Source organism: Pelecanus crispus, chromosome 5, assembly GCF_030463565.1.
Source record: "Pelecanus crispus isolate bPelCri1 chromosome 5, bPelCri1.pri, whole genome shotgun sequence".
Classification (NCBI taxonomy): domain Eukaryota; kingdom Metazoa; phylum Chordata; class Aves; order Pelecaniformes; family Pelecanidae; genus Pelecanus; species Pelecanus crispus.
Window position 1 is genome coordinate 30421108 of NC_134647.1, and position 9724 is coordinate 30430831.

At 41.0% G+C, this 9724-nt stretch overlaps 1 protein-coding gene across 1 annotated transcript; it reads left to right on the forward strand.

Annotated features, from left to right (window-relative positions):
- The first annotated feature begins 1336 nt into the window (after positions 1-1336).
- On the forward strand, positions 1337-6121 carry FAM237A (family with sequence similarity 237 member A). The gene is made up of 2 exons (XM_009482656.1): positions 1337-1745; positions 5970-6121. The coding sequence occupies exons 1-2, from the start codon at positions 1337-1339 to the stop codon at positions 6119-6121; spliced, it is 561 nt and encodes a 186-aa protein (XP_009480931.1).
- The last annotated feature ends 3603 nt before the right edge of the window (positions 6122-9724 follow it).

Here is a 9724-nt window from a genome sequence, read left to right on the forward strand (position 1 = left end):
TTGTTACACATTAGAAATGTGGATCACAAATGTAATACTGTAAATACTAGAAACATGTTAGAAAGTACACAAAAGAAGCACATACTAGAAATTAAATCTGATGGAGACAGCTGGGCCTTTCTGTCCCCAAAAATGTTATCATTCTCAGGATTTCTCCAACTATAGCCGCTAATTATCAAGTTTCACAATTTTAACATAACAGACAAGTATTACAGTGATCTGCAATAAGCATCTGTACTTTTTTTATATGTATATGTATCTCAGTACAGGAAAGATATGGACCTGTTGGAGCAGGTCCAGAGGAGGGTCACAAAAATGATCACGGGGATGGAACACCTTTCCTATGAGGAAAGCCTGAGAGAGTTGGGGTTGTTCAGCCTGGAGGAGAGAAAGCTCCAAGGAGACCTTATTGCAGCCTTTCAGTACTTACAGGGGGCTTATAAGAAAGATGGGGACAGACTTTTTAGCAGGGCCTGTTGTGACAGGACAAGGAGTAATGGCTTTAAACTAAGACAGCGTAGATTCAGACTAGATACAAGGAAGAAATTTTTTTACGATGAGGGTGGTGAAACACTGGCACAGGTTGCCCAGAGAGGTGGTAGATGCCCCATCCCTGGAAACATTCAAGGTCAGGTTGGACGGGGCTCTGAGCAACCTGATCCAGTTGAAGATGTCCCTGCTCACTGCAGGGGGGTTGGGCTAGATGGCCTTTAAAGGTCTGTTCCAACCCAAAGCATTCTATGATTCTATATGCACATATACTTGCTGTAAAATACAGCTGCTATGCTGTGGCTTTTCTATACCCTCTTTTCAGAGCTGGCCTGCATTTTAGCAGGCAAAACAGCCTCAATGGATGATTTTGCAACCTACCATTAATTTGTTAGAACACACTTTCAACAAATAGTTTTCCACCTGCTGTCTGCAGATCCCTGTGAGTCTGCAGACTATTTCAAAGGGCTCGTAAAATTTTGAGGAAAGCAAGACTGCCTAAAGGCTTAAATTCTCTGTAAGAAGGAATGGATTTTTACTGAAAAAGGTTAGGAATCTGTAAATCAAGAAAGGCCAAAAACTTTCAATATGAAGAAATTCCAGATGAGAGAGTTCATCATATGGATTTGAGGAGGATTAACAAATTTTAACACACACTGCTGCTGCAGGGTAATGCAACTCCACTAGTATTTATATTCATACATGCAAAAAAGCATACACAGATTTTTAAGGAGCAGAGAAACGATTATCAACATCTGAAGTGCCTTCTATATCATGTAAGGTACCGGGGCTTTGCTGGTGAGAAGTTTTTCAGCTTCATTTGGTTTTGTTACATTTCAGTGACACAATGGACCTTGGGAGCAAAGGAAGAATCCACTACAACATGAGACTCACCTGCTCTCTGCTACTCATGGGAGCATTCTGCGTGACACCTTTCCTCTGCCATAACCAAATTGATCCACTAGCTCTTGGGCGAGCAGACCCCCAGTGTTGGGAATCCTCCTCAGCTGTCTTACTGGAGATGAGGAAGCCTCGTATTTCTGACTCTGTCAGTGGCTTTTGGGACTTTATGATCTTCCTGAAATCATCAGAGAACTTGAAACACGGGGCTCTGTTCTGGGACCTGGCTCAGCTCTTCTGGGACATCTATGTGGACTGCGTGCTCTCCAGAACCCATGGCCTAGGAAGAAGGCAGCTATCAGAAGCTGAACAGAAGATTGCTAGTCTACATTCTCAGTTCACAGGGAGAAACCAAGGTTACTACTCCTTTAATACATGTCTCACGGGCAGTAACTAGAGTCTAGTAGGAAAGGAGAGAGATACAGGCTTATTGTGTTATGTAGTAATAGTAGAGAAACAGAGGACAGTGCTGCACAACCATCCCCCACTCCTCCCAATCCAGTACAGAGCTACGTTTATGTTCAAAGTTATCTCAGTAAAAATTTGACCTTCAAATAACCCGAACTCTAATGATAGCTTTTTGAAGGTTCAGTTTGGTGGGGGAGGAGGGGCAGCAAAAAGTAAAACATAGGAGGATTCAAACAAAGAAGGCAGCTCAGCAACTGAACATACAAAGATACTCTTCCACACCAGCATTTTTACCACTATAGTGTCATGGACAGGCTAGTTCAGAATTCCTCATTCCCAGAGGTACATCACCCCAGGAGTGCGTCACACTGGTGCTGCTGGGGAAAGCAGCAGTCTTGCAGCAGAAAAGTAAGGATATGTTTACTTACCATCTAGTAGTCAAACACTAGGTATTTCCTATTTCCATACTGGTAACTTTGCCCAACACACAATGGAAACAGACCTAGGACTCAGATGCGTGCAGGCTTTCAGACACAGCTACAGCTTCAGGAGGAAGAACACAGCCTATGACACCAAGTGCTGCAATCCCTAATCTCCAGGTTCCCATCCACAGAGCAGAATCCCCAGGCTTAAAGTGTCTCCATATGCAGCAAGGTGAGAGCTGTCACCTCACAGCAGGATCTGCAAAAGGTAGCGTGTCACTTAGGCTCCTCATTCCCAGCAGGAATACACAGCATAGCATTTCCTAAATCTCAGTCCCTTCCAAGCCTTCAGTTCTGATCCTGCTACCAACAGATGCATCCTTCCCTTGAGAATGTCCACTTTCAGAAAGGGGCAGGTGCTGCAACTTGATGGAGGGGTACAAGTGCTGCTGCTGTCACCAGCAGCATAGCGCATAGGGCCCACAGGGAGAAGGCAGAACTGCCTTTCTACTTGAATGGATTCAGACCCTTATCTCCACTTCCTAGATCAGTGTCTTAGTTATTAAGATGTTTGGGGGGAATGTCCATGGAATAAGGAACCACCTCTCTGGGCAGCAGTTACGCATTACAGTGTCTCTAAAAAAGGGACTTGAATTCAGGGTTCTTCCACCCCAGGGACACTATACCACTGGACAGTCCAGCCCTTGCCCACAAACCTTAAAATGTCTTGTGCCTTGAAAGATAGGATTTGAGATAGGAAGGATCGAGAGGTCCTCACCCGCATTACCTACAGAGAGTATCCTAGCCATTAAGCTAGGAGATAGGAGTTGTGTTTGAACCAATCCCCTCAGACCAAAGAACTCACATTTGCAGGGCCAGTGTCTAAAGTCTAAGCCAAACAACTGCTGTCTGCATTTTAAAAGCAAGGAGTGGATCCTATCCTGCTCTACAAAGAATCAGAGCTATTACATAGCTCTCAGAAGATCTTTGCTGTGTTGAGACACGCTGGTGGCAGGCAGCACAGAACACCCTTCTGGTTCCCAAGTGGCCTTAGACACCACAAAGGCAACAAAGTTGCTCACTCCTGACCAGACTGATGCACTTTGGGGTGCAAACGGAATGCAGCTTTAGACACATGAGACAGTAGTACTATCAAAAGTCGAGATGCCCATCAGGCTAAAGCACCAGATGAATTTTTCTTTTCAGGATTGCAGCTTTGAATATTACTGTCTAAATTCCCCCTTAGCCTTTTGTTTACATCTGGCTGTGTCTATGTCACACCGTGATTTTCCTAAACAAAGAGCTTTTGTTCCAGTCAAGATTAAGAGTAACAGTCTGATGTATTTTGAAGAATCAAATTATGCATTTTGTGATTCATACTGACTTTTGTTTACTCCTATACAGAGAGATTTTAAGACTCTACTAAGTATTCACACTTGAAGACAAACAAGGATTCTTCCCCTTCTCTAGTCTTTTACCTCTTTTTTTTGTGAATTGTAATCAGTTAATCTGGTTTCTCTGTACAATTGATTAACATCAGTCAGTAGCAGGCAGCTTATAGCAGTGACAGCCTACATTTCATTTTTTGGAGGAGCTATCTAACCTCTCATCCAAGTCTCCCAGTTTCTTAACAAAGCCAGCTGTTTTAATCTTTGTAACTCTTGACCCTACTGCCTTGTTTCATCAGTGAAAGCAGAAATCAATTGTTAATAATTGCAGATAGAAATCGCATCCTAGCAAATGATGAGGAATAGAATTACCACTTCTTATGCGTAAAGAGATGTACAAGCCTGTTTTCTTAGCCCAAAGAGCAGCACTAACAGCGTTTGAATGACCTTGTGCACTCCATGTCTACATGGGCGGGTATGAATAGGTTTCAGTAGGCTTGTTTTAGAAGTCAAACAATAAAGCAAGATTTTTTTTGCTTTATACTGTTACTTTTGCAACTGTTGATAACATCTGTATTGCTCCATACTGAAGTTTTTAATCTTATTCCTCTCAAATATTCACAATTTCAAATTTTTTTTTTAATTGCAAACAGGATCATAAATCAGGAGCAATCTGTAAGCTGCATTCACTGTAGTTCCTTAAATGTATCATTGAGTTGGAAAAGCAAGACAGACGTCTGAACTTGGCACAGAAATGCTGATGTTAAGGTGTCATTATTCTAGTGTCAGATTTCAGAACTAAAGGATAAATCCCATGAGGTCATTGGGAAAATTGAGTATCAGGAATTGAGCTTTTCTAAGAAAAAACAGAAAAGTCCTCCAAGCCAAAAAACTAGTGAAGTCCTTGGTAAAGCTTCTCAGTAGCACTGAACAGAACCACTCTGTCACACCTAAGAAGCACTTCCACAGCTCCCCATACTTTGCCCTCCTGGGAAACAAGTCTGTTTGAGTGTACACCAAGACAGTGGTGGAAGTAGCCCAGGTCCAGACATATGGGTTCAAACACTGTTTTCTGAACTGATCTAGAGCTGCCAGGCTCCTGATTGTAGTTACAAACAGGTCTGAGGATACCTTTCAAATTCTACACGATCCATGAGAAACACAACAAAATCAGAACAGCTGTATATGAGTTATCCAACAAACTGCCTCCATCCAGCTAACATCCTACTTAACCTAGCAGCATTACAGCTTCCCTAGATATCCTGCAGAGAAGTGTTAGTCAGCTTTAAACTGAGACAAGTAGGGAGAGTCCTTTACAGTTACCTGGCCAAGGTATCTTTAGTAGCTCATCCCTTTCCCCTAACAAAAGCCAAACACTATGAAAAAGCAGGTTTCATAAAAACATTTCCAATATATTTCAACACTGGGGTTAGATACGTTATAGTTGTAACAACTCTTAATGAGTCAAAATAAGACTTAAGAACCACAAGGAAAACAGAGATCCTGTACTTACAGCAGATCTTCCTGAAGAGTAGCTGTACAAGAAGACCCTCCTCAAGAAGCCACACAACACATCCCCAGTATGAACGTTTGAAGAATACAAATGCAAAACCCTCCCTACCTCTTTTCTGCCTCTTTTCTCCTCACCCAGCAGTCGCCCTGCTACCTCGCCACTCAGAGTGGCCACAGCTGTGTGCCTCTCCCTCACAGGTGCAGGTAATTGGGCTCCAATCAGCCCTTGCGCCTGGCCCAACTGCCAGGGACAGGCACAACTTGCTGTCCCAACTCTGCTGGGCTGCAAGGTGCCAGGGAGGGTGGTGGGGCAAAGGCTGCTGCGGTATGTGTTTGCAGTCTGGTAAATAAACAGGTACTGTGTTAACCAGTTACTTTTTCAGAAGACAAATGTGTCTAAAAGAAAAAAGTCAATCTGCTGGCTTTTGGAGATTATTGCAAAGAAAATGCCCCATAGTTCCTCAAGGAAATAACAAATGTGCTAGTAAACAGCGTGAGAGATCTCGTCCACTGCGCAGGGAGGTTGATGACAAGCTGGTGAGTCAGTAAGACTGTAAGCAGAGTCGAGTGCTTTGACTCTGCTAATTACAAGTGGAAGAGTTTTATAGGAAGACTGAAGGAAAAGGTCCATGCTGGGGGAAAAGATCAAAGTAACTTGTCACTGAAAGGCAACTTGCAAATGGAGGGATATGGCTATCACCAAAACAAGAGGTTTGGGGGCAATGCTGATAAAAAGGGGACCGGTAGCAGCTAAAGATGGAGGAAACGTGGATGTGGGAAACTGAATATTCAGCTGCTCTTTGCTGTTTGGAAATTGATTACTTATATGCATTTTCATGTCACTTTTCAGGGGTATTTTCTCATATTCAGAGGTCACCAGTTCTGAAGAAGACAGACTCATTTGAAGATTTAACAAGTATCCACATGCATAAGAGTAGATCTACATTACTTGGAAGAATCATTGGAGAGCTAGGAGGGAAAAAGAGGAAATTACACATTTAGTCCAACATCTTGATTTGTAGATATTTTTTAACTACTTCTCTTTAATTTTTGCATTTTAATCCTCATTGGTGTTAATTTTCATGGCAGAAGGTGGCTTGTAACTATGAGCACTGTATCTCTGATTAACTTGGACTGGTGAGTTTTTTTAATTACCTATGAATTCAGTCTCCTTAATAAACTGCATGATTTATAAGCAGTTGCCTACTTTAATCTGTGTGTACGTCAGGCTTTTTATAATGCATGTGACCCATTCAACCCATTGTCTTTTGGGTGCCAAAACAGGAAACAACTGATCCTTCAGTAAAACATAGACAAGCAGAGCAGGAAGTTGCCAAAAACCTCCACTGGCTCCAAGACAGGATTAGAGTCAAGATGGTGATGTTTTATTGTATGCATAGCTGTACACTTGTACAAAGCAACCACTGCTGAAAGACATCATCCTACTAAAGAAAAGTAGTACATATTTTTATATTAAAAATACCTTCCAAAAAATGTTTTCAGTTTTCCAGCAAAAGTAAAAGGGTTAACAGGTTTTACCAGCTCCTTTGTTTGCTTTCACATGATATTTTTACAGTATTTTCCCTAAATTTTTGGTTATAAAAAACCGCCACTTAAAATGTTACACATTCTTACTTAAAGCATTTAATCAAAACAATTCAAAACATACATAACTTGAATTTGCTTCTTTTTTTAGTTTGCAAGTTGTTTGTAGACAAATCAGTTTCCTGTGACTGATATTGATAATTCTAATAGGCAATTTGATATTAAAGTAATGCAACATAACTTTGGGCAGGTAACATTTGATGATTTGATGAAATCAAATATTTCCATTGCCTGGCTGGCCAAATGCAACAAAATTAAGCTTTCCAGGGCAATTACATTTAGTAACTCACTCAAAGTTTCTTTCCTTGAGCACGTGGCAATATTTGGTTGCTTTTCTTTTTTCCAAATGCCCAAAGAAAAGCTCATTTGCTGGGTGTTCATCAACTTGCAGAAATAGGTTCAAGTAGCAAAATGTGTAATGAAATCTTAAAATGGTTACTGGGCCTGAACAAAATACAGCTTAAACATAGTCCCAATCCTGATCTTATGGAAGCAGACAAAAAACTGTAAAAGGGCTATCAGCTTCAATGGCACTGGATTTGTGCTTAAAGTTAAGCATGTAACAAACCATTTAAATGTTCAAGAGATGAGGGAACACTAAAGCAGGATGAGCACAGAAACACACAGTTTAGCGTACTCAGCAACACTCCCCCACCTGCCTCTACCTGCCACCACAGCCTACAAGAGTACTCTGCTACCATGTAGGAGGGAGACAAGAGCATTGTTACAACAGATCTGCTCACTCCTGTACTACTGTTGTTAATTACCTAAATTATATATTAATATATCTAAAATCCCTTTTGTGCACAGCTTTGTATTAACATAAGAGACACAGTTTTCACCCATGGTCCCTACAACTATCGAGACCAGCAACTGACAAAGAGCATGTTAAGGGCTGGATGTCTCAGCCAAGTAAGATTGGTATTGTAGTAGACCAGATGTTACCTGTTCCCATATGCTCTCAAGCTCTAGAAAATGTAAAACCAGACAGGTTATCTGAACAGGTACTGTTTATCTTAGATGGTCTTCTACAGGCCCTTTGGGAAGAGGCTAGCGTTTCCAGTTTAGATACGTCCCGCCTGTAACAACAGGATGCCCTAGGAAAGGGCTACTGGCAGCTTTCTTCTTCCCTTCAGACAGCAACAGAAATGGTGAAATACCACTATGGGCCAAGCTGATGTTTAACTTAAACAAATTTGCAATACTTGTCTGCTTCAGCAAGCTTCTTAATTAATAGGCTGTAGCATCATTTGGCCTTTGAGGAAATGGGCAGGAAAGGATTAGTATGTGGAGGAAAGGCTGAGAAAACAGATGAATCTCTAGCATAGGCCACACTATGGGGAACATTTGCAATTACTGATGTAAAGGAGACAGTCTGTGTTATTAACTGTACTGAATAAAAAAGGGGATGCAATTAATTACATGAATTAATTACATGTAAACCTGTAAGTGGTAAAATTCCTAAAGGAACTCCTACTTCAGGCAATTTCTTCTCTCTGAAGGTCTTGGAGCTTAATTCTATTTTATAACTTAGGTCTTGCTTGCTTTTATCCAGGTCTCAACAATTTGGCAAGAATACACAATCAGATGATGCTGATGTTTGCTATTGATTCACCCACTATGAATTGGGGCCTTCCAGGGTGTCTGTGTTAAAAAAAATCAAGTGCTGTGAATATGAGATGCAAGCTGATTTGCTGTACAGGAATAATTCAAAATGCCCCTGTGGTTAAAGACAGGATATTGCCTCCTACCACTCTCCCCTGTAAACTTCATGGCAGACTGTGGGGTGAGCTAGGATTGTTTTTTGAGATACCGTTCCTGGTTTACTGTTTCTCAGTCTGAGTGTGTCCGAAGAAGGATGGGATGAACATGTCTGACTGAGGTTGCTTCATTGTCAGCTGAACTGAGTAACAACAAAATAAAGGCCTTGGGATTTTGTCCCTTTCATCTTATAGGGACCTGGCAGCTAAACAACTGCTTATTAGCATGGGAAAACACTTCCTTGAGTCTTTACACGCTGCCATGAAGTAAGAGTTCATGGTGGTTCAGGAATATTTATTGGTAAGAATTTGTGCTCCAGACCTGTTCTGTGTTGCACCAGACCAAACCAGTATTTGTCAGCTGTCAATGTTTCCAACCAATTTTAATTCAGATGCACTCACTCTGAAGGAGATTTAAAGCCTCATCAGAAGCTGATGGATATCTTCCCATAATCAACAGTTAAGTTCCTTGGATAGTTGTTTGTATCTCTTGGCACTGGTATATTGCAAAAGCTACTAAGCTTCTATCTCACGCTATATTCTGTTTATGTGATATATAGGTGTATCCACTTTCTAGTGACTTCATCACTATTTGTTTTCTGGGGTCCTCCTCCCTCAATTAGTTTCTTTACTTTTCACCCTCTTCACCCTTTCTTTGCTAGAGACAAAGTGCTTGTTGGCTTCCAGTTGCATACCATTATTTGTTGCTGTGATTCTTGAGTGTTTGCAGTATGTGTAATTAAGGCCTCCTGTAACCAAACTAGCAGAAAGAACCACAATGTTCATTACTATCACTACCACAGTGTAAGGTCTTTCAGGAAGGTAGCTAAAGTGCTACCAACAGAAAATAAGATTTCTAGCCATATTAATGAGTCAGACAGTCCCTTTATCTTGGTGATTATAATTAATTCTGAAAAATACAAGACCAGGAAAATCTATGTGGAAAATTAAGTATTCTGCTGAGCAGCTTTTCTTAAGCACTACACTTTTCATTGGCCCTTTCAATCACATCAGCCTAAACTGTGTTTGATTATGTATGAAACAAAGCTTCAGAATATGTAATTTACCTGACTTTGCTTCCAAAGCTTCCAAAAATATTTTGCTTTCACCCAAACCAAATTTATTTTTTTAGTAATCACAGAAAAAATCCTGTAAAGACTAGGAGTATTTTCTCTCTTGGTAGTTCCAGTGATTCAACCAAAATCCTTAAAAGTATGCAAATGTTCTTGAACCATAACTG